We start from the raw sequence: 14305 nt of genomic DNA, 5'->3' as shown, positions 1-14305 counted from the left end.
GAATGCTCCTGTGTGGAGAGGAGCCCCAAAGTATGTGAAAGGAGGTTCTTGCAGCTGTAAATAGCGAAGCGGGATTAATATTGCACCGCAACATGTGTCCTGGTTTTTGTGGTTAATGCCAGGTGGTTTTTAATTAATTTTCCATTTGCCAAAAACAAAGAATTAAAAAAGAGTCGTTTGGGCATTAGATGTCACAGCTGTATTTCCCTGCCAGCTTTGCAAACCTCTGTGTCGAGCTTTTGGCTACTTTCTAAGTCTTGCAAAGGAGGAAAAAAAAAAAGAAAAATCTTGAGGCTGCTGTGAAAAAAAAAACATCTGGGGCTTCCCAGCTGAGCAAAACACCAGGACAAGGTCTGGGTGTCCCGGGGGGCAGAGCAGGCACAGAGGCTGCCTGCGGTCAGCCTGCTCCCGCAGCCGCGCTGCCCCGTGCAAACCTCCCCTGCTCTCGGGTGGGAGCCGGGTGCCAGGTTTTGGGAGAAGGCTGCGAGGGAGCGTAAGCGATGAAACCACCGCGGCAGGGCTGAGCTGCCCTCCCTGCAGAGATCCGCAGGGGATTGCCTGGAGACGCGGGTGGCTTTAACAGTTTGATTTTTCGTGTGTACAATCGGCAGCAGCTTCTGCCGGGTCGTTGGGGGGGGACGGGAGGCTGCTTTCCTTAGCCGTGATTCTGGAAGAACCGTTTTAAAGGGGTGCGGCTGGGAGGGAGGTGTCTGCTCGCAGGCGCGGCGGCCTTCCTCCTGCGGGAGAGCGCAGGAGGGCGAGCGAATCTGGTGATTTTTCCTCCCTGGCTTCTCCGCAGGTGCGCAAGCACATCAACGACCTCTACGAAGACTTGCGAGACGGCCACAACCTCATCTCCCTCCTGGAGGTGCTGTCTGGGGTGAAGCTGGTAAGTCCCCAGGGCTGGGCAGCGGTGCTGCTGCTGCGCCCCGCCGAGCCCCCCCTCCGCCCTCCCCGCTGCTCCCCTCCTCTCCCAGCCATCAGCTGTCATTTCTTATGCCGTAGTTTTGTTTTCAAATGTCTGTCGTTGTTTCTTTTATTACTATTATGATTTATCATTTTTATTTTATTTATTTTCACTCAAACCCGTGTTCCCCAGGCTGGTCTCTTGGATACCACCAAAGCCTGTGATTAAAGCTGCTGGATTATGGTGCCCTGGGTAGAGCCCTCTTTTTGTGAAGGCTTGCATGCCGTCATCTTCTAGATTTGGCTCTATATTTAAAATAACGGATAATAGTGGCTTTGACTAAAACTGTTTCTGCGACAGCGTGCCCAGCAGGTTTAGCTCAGCTTTGACACTCCTGTGCCGTGCTCGGCTCCTGCACGCGCGGGATTTGTAGCAGTCTCTTCCTGCAAACCTATTCCCGTGCCTTGAGCATCGTAGAGTCCCCCTCCTTCCTCCTCCTCCTTCTCAGACTGACACATTCACTCAGCTCTGGGAAGATCCCAATTCCTGCAACAGGGTAGCACAGCAGGAATTGTTTTAGCTTTCCCCTAAAATAGGATCTGGGCAAAGATCTCCTAACTCCCTCCGTTACCCTCCAGGGATGCCAAATCAGTTTTTGTGGGGGCTGAAAAATTGAATCAAGCTACTTGTGATCCAGACAGCTTTCTTCCCTTCCCTTCGGCTTTCAAAGCCAGGGGGAAATTTCTGTGCTTGAGCCCAGGGTGTGCTGGAGATCCAGCTGCCTTCGTCCCCACCCTTTTTTTTTTTTTTTTTTTTTTTTTTTTTTTTCCCTTCTACCTGGGTGTTGCATTTTGGTTTCCATTCTGTCTCCCTGTTGTGTCACCCTCCCATCGCCGCTGTCCCTCCCATCCTCGTTAGCAAATAGAGCCGCCAGCTCAGAGGAGCCTTCGCCTGGTGAGAGCGCCGGCCTGGTGCCGTGCAAGCAGCGAAGAGCGTGAGGAGGAAGATGATGATGATGAAGAAGTAGGTTGGGACAGCCCCGGCCGCAGCGTATCCCTGGCAGACACTGGGGTGCCGTCAGATAGTCCAGTGCAGCCCAGCGTTGCTGGGGGCTCCGACCTTCCCCTCACCTCAATTTTACCCGGGGGTTTTTTGATAAAACCCACCCAACTCGCCCAGGGGGGTCGCCCCGAGCGAGGGTGTGAGGAGGAGGAGCTCTAAGAGCAGAGAGGCACCCGATGATGCCGCGGTTCGTTACCGGGCTGTGTTCACCTTAACTGGATTATCTGGGCGTGCATTGCAGTGTCGGCCTGCAGTCAGGGCACGCCACCCACCTGGTGTGACAGCATGTGTCCCCTCCACGGGGCGGGAGGGGACAGGGACGGGGGGCTGCTGTGACGGCTGCTCACCTCGCACTGCATGGACAGGCTCCGGGCACAGGCACCTTCTTGGGGTGTGTGTGTGGGGGGGGGGCTGGTGCCACCGTGGGGTCCGGGGCACGACCAGCAAACCCCGTGCATGTGAGCGGAGGTGGGAGCGAGCGCAGCCCGGCCCCAACCAAGAGTTACCCTGAAGGGGCCAGACCCCAAAACCTTGCTCAGGTGTAGGAGAAGGTGTGTTTTCCACCTTGCTCTGGGTGACGGTTCCCTTGTGCAGTGTCACCCCCCCAACCTGGAGCAGCGCGGGAGGAGCAGGGGCTGTAGCACCTCCCTGCCGGGCAGCCCTGGAGATGTTCCCCTTGCAGGGACAGCTCTTCCCCTTCAGGCTGAGGAGGGGAGGTGAGTCAGAGGACTTGGGGTGTCCTTAACAGTTCAGAGCATCCTGGGGGCACCTCATATTGAGGCTGAGACCAGGATTTGGGCGTCGATCCTCCCCCTCCTACTGATTCAGAGCAGACCCAGCATCCCGTAGCCTTCCCCCGGCCGCGGCTCTGCCGGTGGGTGCCTCGGAAACCCCCCCCCCCCGCCTGCAGCAGTGGTGATGAGCACAGCCCAGGGCAGCTCATTTCTCTCCTCCCCGAGGGTGCAGAGCTGGTACCTGGCGCGACAGCCCCTGCCTGCATGCGGGAGGACTGAGCTGGGTCTTCCAGGGCTGATGCTGAGGTCGGGGTTTCTCTGCTATCAGTGGGGACTCGCAGCTGGTCCCTGCTTGGGTCCCCGTGTCCTGCTGCAGAGCAGACATGCCTCTGCTTCCCCCCTGGATGGGTCGGACTCTGTACCCGCTCGAGTAAATCGCTCTTTGCTGAGCCTGCTTCCCAGCTTGTTTGGCTGACCATGGGGTGGGTGCAATCTGCCCTGGGATCTCGGAGGCTGAGCCAGCCCTGGCAGCAGCCCTGCAGTGCCCGGCTCAGAGCCTGGACGCAGACCCTCGGCGTCTCAGAGGAGGTCGAGATCTCAGGGGCTTCCCACCTCCATGTCCCACCGTGGCCTTTTCACCTTCTTTGAGCAGGATCGTGCAATGACTTTATCTGCTTCCAGAGCAAGAAGATAGAGCGAGATGTGTGGAGTGCACGGGGTGCGGGGGGGTCACACCAGCACGCTGAGCACGGGGTGGGGGCTGCTGCAGGCAGCTCCGGGGGGAGGGGGCATGTGAGGGGTGGCTGTGCATGTGGGGTGCTGCCCGCCCGGCCCCGCAAGCCTGACCTAAAGCTGCCGCCTCTCTCTTGCAGCCGCGTGAGAAGGGGCGGATGCGTTTCCACCGGCTGCAGAATGTGCAGATTGCCCTGGATTTCCTGAAGCAGCGACAGGTAAGGGCTGATTTAGGCTCATCCAGAAGCAGAGCTGGGTGATTTGCAGTTCTCTCTCCCGACTGGGGCTCGGAAATGATGTCGAGGAGCAGCGTCAGCCTGTGCCAGGGGTGTGCCCGTCCCCGCGGTGCTGGTTGAGGATGACTGTCAGGGGACTTCTCCCTTAGGCATTGTGCGCTCTCAGAACCACCCATGCGGAGCAAAAACTAGTATCAAAATGAGGGACCGGACTTCAGTTCCAGGAAAAGGTTTGCAAACGTCACAGGCAGTCACTTCTGAGCCCCGAAAGCCTCGCCTGGGGGCTCCCCGGCAGATCCCAGCAGTGGGGATGGGTGGCTGTGGCGCATCTAGACCTTCCCACTCACTTTGGGGGAGATGTGGCAGCTGGCTTCTGCTCACCCCCCCCACCCCCTCCACCCCCCCCCCGCAGCCGTGGCCTCGGCGCCGGCACAGTCGGGTGCCTCTTTGTGTGGCATCACCCCTCCAGACGGCAGCACGGACATATCGGCCTCGCGTGGGGCCCCTGGGCAGCAGCACCCTTGGGTTTTCGGAGGGCTTTTGGGGGTGCTGACCCCGCAGAGCCTCCGCAGCAGGCAGAGACCAGGAATCCTGCGCACCCCTGGGCAGATCCCGCCCGGAGCAGTGGGATGCATCCTGAGACTTGTTGGCTCTACAGGTGAAACCCCCAGGGCCGGGTGGCCTGTTCCGCCTGTTGGGTCAGGTCTCCCCACCGCGATGCTCCCCAGATATGCCGAGATGATGATAAATTGTACCAGTTCATGCTGAAGCAGAGACTTTTTTCTCTCGCTCTCTCTGCTCGCCTGAGGGCACTGAAGAAATTTGAGCATTCCATTCCAGGGAGGGTGAACTGCTTCCAGCCCCACCTCCTCTTTCTCCCCAGCCCCAAAATAGAGACATTTTGCCGGGGGCTCTTGGGAGCTTGTTTCTCTACTTGGAAGAAACACCTTTTTCTTTTGAAGTGTGATGGCCTAGTGGCAGTGGCCTTGCTGGGACATCTCACCCCAGACGTTTCTGTTAGAGACTTGATCGTGGGGCCCCGTGGAGTGGTGGGGAGCAGGGAGTCCCCCTGTGGAGAGCCCACCGGGGAAGAAGAGCCCAAAGCACGTGGCAGCTCTTGGGAAGGCGGCTTCAAGGAGAGCAGGAGCTGCAGCCGGGCAGCACCGCTCTGGTTTGCAGCTGCTGGAAGTGCCGAGGTTGGTGGTGCCGGTGCTGCATCTCCGTGCAGTCCAGGGACTGCATGTGCGTTTAAACCAGCCCTAGAGCAAAGCAGGTGGAAGGGAACAGCTCTGGGACTGCGTGGGGCCGGAGTCTGCCAGGATGGGGGCTTTTGGGGGGTGCTGGGGAGGGACCCTCAGCGAGGGCAACGCTGGTGTTTCTGCCTTTGTTCGGGCTGATTGGTTAGCAGCTTGGTTTTGAACCCAGGAGGGAGTTAAAGCTTGGCCAACCTCTTTTAACCATGCTCTGTGGTCTGTAGCTATTAAATTATGCACTAGTGCTAAGGGCTTTGGGGACAAAGCTGGGATCTTGCGTGTCCACTCCCTACCGGAGTGCTTGGGGGGGTGGCCCTTGGGGACAGTGTGGTTGGGGACATGTCCCCCTGCTCTCTGCGGGCGAGGCTGATGGGGAGCTTTGACCCCGTTGCTTCTCTTCCAGGTGAAGCTGGTGAACATTCGCAATGATGACATTACGGACGGCAACCCCAAGCTCACCCTGGGGCTCATATGGACGATCATCCTCCACTTCCAGGTAGGTCTCACGAGCGATTCTTGCTGAAGGACTCGGGGCGGGAGCGCGTTGACTCCCCCGAGCGCTGGCATCCGTCTCGCCGCGTGTTTCGTGGCGATACTTGGCACGCCGATCGGTCCGGAGGATCAACACACGTTGTGGTGTCATGGAGACCGGTGTCAGAGAACAGCAGCACCCTTTTCTCATCATTTACATAATGAAATCATTAAGGACGGTTTGTGTGCAGCGGCCTCCCGGTTGGCACCAGTAGCTGTTTGCTCAGCTGAAGCCTCTGGAGGGAGAGCAAATTCGGAGGGGGCTGCAGGGGGGACCAGGCTGAGCTCCCACTCACGTGGGGCTGTTATCCCGTGGTGCTCCCGGCCCTTTGGGCGGTCGGTGCAGCCACAGGATCTTTCGCTGGGATGGAAAATGTCGGCTGCGTGACAGCAGCTCAGGGCAGGGACGGGAGAAACTCTCTGACCCAGCTGGGTCACTGGGGAACATGAATAAGACCATCTCCACCGATCATGTGCTATAAATGCTCTTGCAATACAGGGTCTCGGGTCTTTAATAGCCTCAAATTATCCGCTTGTAGCTTTGGTGCTCTCAGGGGGATGCTGCGTGGCCCCTAATGCCACCAGCGCGTTGGCACGTGGGGCTTGCTGCGCCGTGCTGCCTGTCAGCCGCTCGTTACCGATGGGGCGTTAGCTCTGGGGCCGTCTCCGCTGCGGGACCGAGCCCGTGGGAGCTGCTGCCTCCCGGCTCCCTGCTGCGTCCCCGCTGGCATCTTCCAGACGAGACTAACGCTGGCTTTGAGACCTCGTAAGGAAGATTTTAATTTTTGGAGGATGAATGGGCACCGCCCTGGCGAGAGGCTTTTGCGGGGAGCATGGGGATAAATTGGGTGTAAGGCTGCTGACGAGGTGCTGTGCTGGTGTTTTGGCCCTGGGAAGCGGCCAGGGTCGAGCAGGGTCTGGATGCTGATGAGTCACCGTCATCTCCAGTGGCTGGTGGCATCCTGTCCCCACTGTCCTCAGGGTGGCTCTGCCCTGGTGCATCCTCTGCTGCCGATGACCAGGGAAGGGAGATCAGGAGGTTCTGGGTCCCTTCCATGCCCAGCTGGGAGGGGACAGTGCCACCCTGTCGTGGGAGACAGGGTGGGGGATGAGGGGGCCCCCTGGGGAGCTGGGCTGGTGCCGGCGAGCCTGTGCGTCCTCTCCCCGCTTGCGCTAACGGGATTTTTTCTGGGGTTGTAGCTCCATTGTGAACCTCTTAATCTCCCGTGTCCCAGTGCCGCTGCCTGGGGGCAGGCGGCTGGGAGAGCCCTGGGGAGAGGTTTGGGGTGGGCTGGTGCCCGTGCGGAGCCCGGGCACTGCCAGTTCTGCAAGGAGCTGGAGTGGTGAAGGTGTGGGGGCTGCCCCCCATGCCCTGGGAGCTCTTGGGGTCACCGTGTCCCTTAGTCATCTCCTGGGTTGCTCCTCGTTCAGTGTTTCTCCCCTCCCAGCCCTGCTCGCTGGGGCTGAGTTCAGTCCCCCCGTCCTTCTACCCCCTGCTCCCCATTTTCTGCCTCACCCCTGCTTTCGGTGCGTGTTACCCTGCTGTGGTCCCTCTGAGCTGGCGAGCGGAGTTGGGATGCTGCATGCTCCTTGAACCCCTGCCCTCGGCGGCGTTTGGGGCAGGAGCTGCAGGAAGGAGGCACGACGTGGGGCCAGGCTGGGACGGGGGGGCATTGGCGCTGCCGTAGCCTGTTGGGACCCCACAGCTCCAGCTCCCTGAAGCAATACTGAGGTTCCCAGGGCACCTTGGGCTGCCCCTCCATGCCCTGAGCTGGGTGAGCCTGACAGGAGGGTGGGCACGTGAGCCGGTCTCTTGGGGCTCTTGGCATTAAAAATTAAGGAGCAAACCTCCCCAACTGGGGAGCAACACCCCTGCGGGAGCCAGCGCAGCAGCTCGGCGGCTCCGTTGGTGTGCGTGCAGAGACGCTCTGACTCCTCCCTGATTTTTCCCACCCCCCCCCCCCCCATTTCTCTCCCACCCCTTCCTTTATGCTACCTTTGCCAACCTTCCCTGGGTTTTGTGTTTTTTCTCCCGCTCTTCCCCACCCTCTCCCACTCCCCTCCCCGCTCCGCCGCCCGATTCCTGCTCCCTGTTTGTGTTGGCGAGGGCCGTGCTCCAATTACCTCATATTTGGAGAGAAGGATGCCGCAGCCAATCCCCGCTCCCCCTGCTTTTAGGTCAAGTGATTTCTGAACTGCAGTGAGATGCTTTGAATTTGTCTTCTCGCAGCGCCCAGGCTGTAAGATGGCTGTCTGGAGCGGCGGCGGCAGCAGCAGGGCTGGCGGGAGGGAGCGGCGGCGAGGGGCAGCCCGCGGCACGGTGTATGGCGTGCGTTTGATCCAATGAAGCCCAGCTTGGGATTTATTTGGGAGCCGGCGACTCGCTTAGCTGCCTTACTGCCGGCACTGAGGAGGAGGAGGAGGAGGAGGAGGAGATGGGGAATTCTCTGGGCTGCGTTAAAGAGCCGAAGGAAAAAGCTGTGGGAAAGGCGCCCCTGTCTCCCAAAAAAAGGGTTCGCTTTAAACGGAGGCGGAGGGGGAAGAGGAAAGCGATGCCGGAGGCAGCCCCGCAGGAGGAGCCCCCGGCCCTGGAGGTGGCTGAGGATGAGGAGGGGCTGAAGTCGCGGGCGGCCCCCCGGCAGGAGGGAGGTGAGGAGCCCGCCGGGAGCTGGCACCGCGGGGGGGACCCCAACCCGTCGGCCCTGCCCCCCGGGTTCATCGTGCAGGTGAAGGAGCGGTTTCAGGGGGAGGTGCAGAAAGCTCGCCTGGTGCTGGAGCCGCGGCGGCGGGGTGCGGCGGGGGCTTCCCCGGAGGAAGGCACCACCGTCATCGCCCGCTTGCTGGAGAACCCGGCCGAGAAGGATTGCGAGAAGGCGGTGAGCCGGCTGGTCGAGCTACAGAGGAGCGGCACGGGCAGCCGCCGGGCCGTGCTGCTGCCCCTGCACGGGGGGACCGACGGCCGTGCCGGGGGGCTTCTGTCCCCGGTGAGCACCGTGGCCGGCGAGGAGCCGGCGAAGAGCCGGGAGCCGGAGGCCGGCAGCGCCCTGGATGCCTGGGGGAAAGGAGGCAGCAATCCCGGCTCCAGCGCCGCGTGGACCTGCTTCTCCTCCGCAGAGCCGGGCACCGTTTCGGAGCTCTCTACGCCGTCCCCTATGGTGGATCAGCTAGAAAACCCCGGGGTGGGGAGAACTTCAGGGTTGCCGTCGTCTCGGGCCGGGGAGGGAGACGGGCATGGACTGCCGGCCTCCCGCAGCCCGTCCACCTTCAGCGGGCGCAGCGGCGGCGCGGCCCGGAGCTCCTCGGGGTACGGCAGCGACCCGGCACGCCGGCCGGCCAAGGGTGCCGGAGCTGGTGGCACCACGGCGTCTCCCTCTGAAGGTGGTCGCAGGCTCACTGTGGAGGGCCGGGCTTGGAGGGGGAGCTCGGGGACAGCCGGAGGAATGGTCAGTGTCTGCGTGTACCCTCGCCCTCTTTTTGGAGCGGGGTGGGGGGGGAACCTGGTGGTGGATCCAGATCCTGGTGGCCCCTGGGGATGGTCATCTCAGCGAGGTGCAATCTCAGGCTGAGCGCCGGCGGGAGGACTCTGGTGCAGAAAGCTCCCGAAGCCTTTTCCCCTCCGAGTATCTCCACCGGGAAAGCATCTCCTGGGGACCGGTGTGTCCTGTCCTCTGCTCCTGGCACGGGTGGCCAGAGAGCAGCTCTCGTTGGAGCTGGTGGGTGCGGCCGGTGGTCACACGTCCCCTTGGGGCTGCTCGGTCGGGTGCAATTTTGGGGTGTCCCCTTCCTGCTGCCCGCACTCAGCTCCCAGGAGGGCGGCAGCGGGTGAACGTGGAGGTGTGGGGACTCTGCCTGCTTCGAGGGGGCTCCAAGAGGAAGAGGAGGGGACAGTGATGTTATTTCGGAGCCTGGTCTTGCTATTTGGAGGTCGCTCTTTGGGGGTGACAGGGTGGGCTGAAGGCGCCCTTGGGTTTGGCCAAGCTCTGCGCGCCTCAGGGCACGTGCGTGGTTGGAGGGGCAGGAAAAGGTGCTGTGGCCCCCAATAACTTTGTCGGCTTGGGACCAGTGTCACAGCCACCGTCCAGCCTTCAGCATCCCGCCACTGGTTGCTTGATGCGCGAGGCTGATGTTGGAAGGGTTTGGCCCCGGGTCCTGCGAGTTTCCGCTCTCTCTTCTCGCCGGTGCCTCCCTAAATCTTTGTCCTGACACAGACATGTGAAGAAAGGAGGGTGGAGCTGGTGGCCGCATCCTGCACCTCTGTAAGCGCATCTCTAGGAGGGTCCCCTGCAAGGATGCCCTCGCGGAAAGGCCCAGCGGTTGGAGAACCCCAGGGCTGTGTGAATGATTAAAAATAAAGGATTTATCTGAGCTGGGGTGCTGCGAGGAGCTCCCCGATGGGCAGCGGCACTGGAGAGCCCAGGTGGGGCACAGCCCACGGGTCGGTTCACAGAAGGTTTCATTCTGCTCTTAATTAAGAGCTGCTGGGTATTCAATAAGGGGTGCTGGGCGGGAGGAGGTTTGTGGGTCCCTCCTTGCCCTTTGCAGGCGTGGAGGATCCCATCCTGCTGCTCGCCCAGCTCATCACCCTATCCATCCTGGCTCTGCCACTGGGTGCTGGCTCCCGGCATCCCTGAGGAACCTGAGGAAACCCGGCCCCGGGGCTGGAGGAGTTAAAGGCAGCGCCGGCGGTGTGGCGGCGGCTGACAAAGAGCAGTTTTGTGTGTGATGAGCGTATCAGGCTGGGGAGAGGGAGGTGAGCTGCAGCATACCAATTACACCGTCGCTCGCCGCGCCTCGGCAGCATCCTCCCCGCCGGCGGGAGAGGCAGCTAATCCCGCAGGTCCCTGCCTCCTGCCTGCAAAGGAATGGCTGGCAGCTGGGGTCTGTGCGATGCCAGCACCCAACTGGGTGTATTTTGGGGGGTGGGGTGGTGGTGGATAAAGCAATTGGGTGTTTTCAGGGCGGAGGGGGCTTGGAGGGGCGGTGGGCAGGGCTGGGTCCTGGCACACCTTCTCCCTGCAGTGACGGGAGGAGGAATCCAGCGAGCAAACAGCCTGCGTTGCCTTTCCACAGGCGCCCCCCGGAAAATACGAGCAGCTCACATCCTCCCCTTTGTCTGCCCCTTAATTAAGGGGGGGGGGGGTTAATTGTACTAATTGGGGAGCTGAGGGGGGGGGGAAAGAAGCCGTGCCAATCAGAAATATGCTGGCATGCGGAGACACGTGCGTTTCGTCACGTGCGAGTCTGGGATTCGCAGCCAGCCCTGGGCGTCTGTCTGAGAGGGGTCTGTGACCGATGGTCTCTTTTGTTGGGGAAGCGGGTCACGGCACCCCCCCGCCACCAGCACCCCCTGGGACCTGCCTCCCCAGGCACAGCGAGGCGTGGGGGGGGGGATGCCACAGCCTTCTCCCCAGCCTCCCCTTTCCCCCGGGGATGGAGACAGTGGCCCCGCTCCGAGCGGCTCCGCTGGCTGGAGGTCGGAGAGAAACTTCCGCCCCACGCGTCTTCTCAAATAGCACCTCCAAGCGCCGTTTGCCATTTCTTAAAACTGGTGTTTTTTGCAACGTGATGCTCCGGGTGGAGCACCCCCACTGTGCTGGTGGCCCCAGTGAGGGATGTCACGGGTGATCCCCTCTTGGGCGCTCCCTCGCCCATGGGTGCTGCTGGGTGGGGCCGACCGTTCCTGGGTGAGCACCCGGGTGTCGGAGGGTGCTGGGGCTCCTCACAGCGGGTGCTGGGCAGGAGTGGGCAGCAAAATGGGTTTGTGCAGGACAGGAGGGTGCATGAGCATTTCTGGGGGGGGGGGTGTTGGTGTAACTTGCTGGGGTGTGCCGCGGGCTGCTCGGAGCACGTGTGGCAGAGGAGCGGCTCCGGTGGGCTCGGCGGTGGTCGGAAGCCGGGGTCTGGCGGTGGCGACTCCCGTGCTGGTAGGACTGGGCTGGACTGGGCCAGACTGGGCTGCACGCGTGGCCAAGCAACGCCTCATGCCCCTGGGAAATGGGGTTGGCAAACGGCTGTGCCCCCCTGCCCTGCCTGGATCTCCAGTCCGCCCGAACCATGCCCCACCTCAGCACCCCGGTGCTCTCCTGCAGGTCCGTTCCCACGTCTGTTGGCTGTGGGGTCCCCTCCGCCCGACGGTGACCCCCAAGTTTCTTCCTGCCCTTCCTGGCAGCTGCCAGGTCTCGGCCAAGTTCACAGAAACTGGATGTGCCTGGTGGAGCCTTTCCTCCTCCCACATCCCCCCATGGCTGTGCCGCTTCCTTGCAGATCTCCGACATCTACATCAGCGGGGAGTCGGGGGATATGTCGGCCAAGGAGAAGCTGCTTCTGTGGACACAGAAGGTGACAGCGGGTTACATCGGGGTGAAGTGCACCAACTTCTCATCGTGCTGGAGCGACGGGAAGATGTTCAACGCGCTCATCCACAGATACAGGTAGGCAGGAAGAAGCAGTGGAGAGCATCGTCTGGGTGGGAGGAAGGGCTGGGGACCTCCCGGGGGTTGGTGATGGTCTGGAGAGCTTGGAGACGTAGGTGAGGCTTGCAGGGGACAATGTCTCTTTTACCTGGAAATCGTGTCTTCTGCCAGATACCTGTGGGGTGGATGCATGGGAAGAGCAACAAATACAAGAAAAAACATCTTGAATGAGGTTGGGGAGAGAGGCAAAAACGAAAAGCTTTTAAACTGGGAGTTCTGCAGTGTTTCACGTGTTAGTGCTGCCCTTTCCGCTCGCTGTGAAGCGCAGCACTTCCATCCGTGCTTTCTTCCAAGGATCTCAGAGCTCTCCCGAGCAGCAATTCAACCTCGCTGTTCCTTGAGAGGCAGCACAGCCCCACACACCTTCCACCCGCTCAGCGCAGGCAGCGAGTCAGCGTTGGGTCGGCTCCTGCTCTGGCTACTTTGCTCAAGGGGACTTGGCATGACCTTGAGAGCCTGCGAGAGAATAGCAAAGGCCCCCGTGAGAAAAGCATCTCCTGGTAGCTGGAAATAGCACTGCCTTCCTGCGCTGCTCTGGGCTCACTCGGGGCCGGGAGGAGCGGGCAGGGTTTAGCAGGGAAGGACACACCAGGCTCCTGCAGGCAGGAGATGGGGGGCAGTAGGCTCGCCGTGCGCGGAGGTTGGGATTTTCCTGGCTCTGCTGGGCTCCTTGGTGGTTCGTCTGTGCTGAGGTTTTGCTGGTGGTGGTCTGTTCCCGGCGCAGGGCTGGCAAAGGGCTCTGCCCGTGTCCTCCAGGGAGATGCAGCCACCCCACCTCGGGGCTGTTTCATGCAGCTTCTTCCAGGAAGGGCTCTCAGTCCTGGTCTGGCACGCTGGGTACGGAGCGGGTGCTGGAAAGGGCAGTTCCCAGAGGAGCACAAGATATTTTCCTTCACAGCCTGAACATCCCCATCCCAAAAGGGACGAGCTGGGGAGGTGCTGCAGCCCAGAAAGCCACCAGCCTGGGACAGGGGCTCAGACGAGCCCTCGGGAGCCAACCGCGGCAGCGGCGCCCGTCTGGGGTGCTCTACCCTGGGTACCTGGCGCTGTTTGCCGACGTCGTGACTCTGGCGCATGTCTTGCAGGCCGGATCTGGTGGACATGGAGAGGGTGCAGATCCAGAGTAACCGGGAGAACCTGGAGCAGGCCTTTGAGATCGCCGAGCGGCTGGGGGTCACGCGGCTGCTGGATGCCGAAGGTGGGCGGCCGGGGGGACACAGCTGGTGTGGGGAGATCCCGACCTCTCCGCCCGCTCCCATTCCTCACTGCCTTTCTGCTTCCCCCTTGCCAGACGTGGATGTCCCCTCTCCAGATGAGAAATCCGTGATAACTTATGTGTCTTCAATCTACGATGCCTTTCCCAAAGTCCCCGAGGGAGGAGAAGGGATCAGCGCTATCGTAAGCATCGCTACGGGTTGGGAGGCTGGGACAGCGATTTGGGAGGCAGCTGGTTGTTGCGGGGAGGGTTTGGAGGTTCCCCTTCCACTGTAGCAGATGTCTGAGGGGTGGAAGAGGCTTGGGGGGAGGAAGGAGCTTCCCCATTAGTGTGTTTGCCCTGTGAACCGCTGGTGTGCTGTAGGGCTGTGGTGTTCTGCAGGTTTTGCCGTGGGTTTTGAGCTCACAGGGAAGCTGAGCTGGCTTCCAGGGAGCAGCTTGGAAGGAGAAATCTTCTACCTCCTCCTTCTTGTACCTGGGATGGCATCACAGCAGGGAGGCAGCGGCAAATGATCCACCCTGTAGCTCTGACCTTGGTTCCCTCTGGGCTCTGCCTCTCCCCTGTGGAGACCTGCCTGCCGGCAGTGCTCTGCAAGGCTGCTCTCGCCCCGCAGGAGGTGGATTCGAGGTGGCTGGAGTACCAGAGCCGCGTGGAGTCCCTCATCTCCTGGATCAAGCAGCACACGATACTCATGTCAGATAAATCCTTCCCCCAGAACCCTGTAGAGCTAAAGGTAGGTCCTGGACAGGGTACATCCGCAGTGTCCCGTGTACTCGGTGTCGAGAGCTGGGTGCTGACAGTCCCAGGGTGGTTTGTGATGAGCCTTTCTCATCCCAGGCACTTTATAACCAGTACATACACTTCAAGGAAACTGAAATCCCAGCAAAAGAGCAGGAAAAAGGAAGGATAGAGGAGCTCTACAAACTGTTAGAGGTAAGTGTCATCGTGCCTACCCAGAGGCTTGTAGGTGGGGGGTGTTGTGCTTTTAGCAAGACTGAAGTGTCCTCAGTTCAGGTTTATTTTGGAATGGAGAATTGGAAATAACCCTCAGGGTAAATGATGTAGCAAGTGGCGCGCTGCAGGAATGGAGGCAGAGCTGTTGCCTTATAGCCCCTCTTTCCTTGCTGTAATCCCTCTCTAGCCAGCTCGAGGAGGAGGTTG

At 60.9% G+C, this 14305-nt stretch overlaps 1 protein-coding gene across 30 annotated transcripts in view; it reads left to right on the top strand.

Annotated features, from left to right (window-relative positions):
* MACF1 (microtubule actin crosslinking factor 1) overlaps positions 1–14305 on the top strand; it is a 146759-nt gene that overhangs the window by 36554 nt on the left and 95900 nt on the right. For 18 of the 30 annotated variants that reach the window (XM_042793750.1, XM_042793730.1, XM_042793749.1 and 15 more), the window contains exons 1-6: positions 7876–8898; positions 11720–11886; positions 13014–13126; positions 13220–13326; positions 13758–13877; positions 13982–14077. In XM_042793750.1, coding sequence (XP_042649684.1) covers positions 7891–8898; positions 11720–11886; positions 13014–13126; positions 13220–13326; positions 13758–13877; positions 13982–14077 — 1611 coding nt within the window. In that variant the 5' untranslated portion in view covers positions 7876–7890. Of the gene's footprint in view, positions 1–799; positions 890–3575; positions 3654–5327; positions 5421–7875; positions 8899–11719; positions 11887–13013; positions 13127–13219; positions 13327–13757; positions 13878–13981; positions 14078–14305 lie in introns of those variants that run through there. The other 12 variants (XM_042793755.1, XM_042793757.1, XM_042793753.1 and 9 more) reach the window with 1 other exon arrangement.

Source organism: Tyto alba, unplaced genomic scaffold (genome assembly GCF_018691265.1).
Source record: "Tyto alba isolate M040663 unplaced genomic scaffold, T.alba_DEE_v4.0 Super-Scaffold_20, whole genome shotgun sequence".
Classification (NCBI taxonomy): domain Eukaryota; kingdom Metazoa; phylum Chordata; class Aves; order Strigiformes; family Tytonidae; genus Tyto; species Tyto alba.
This window is presented reverse-complemented; position numbering and strand designations above follow the sequence as displayed.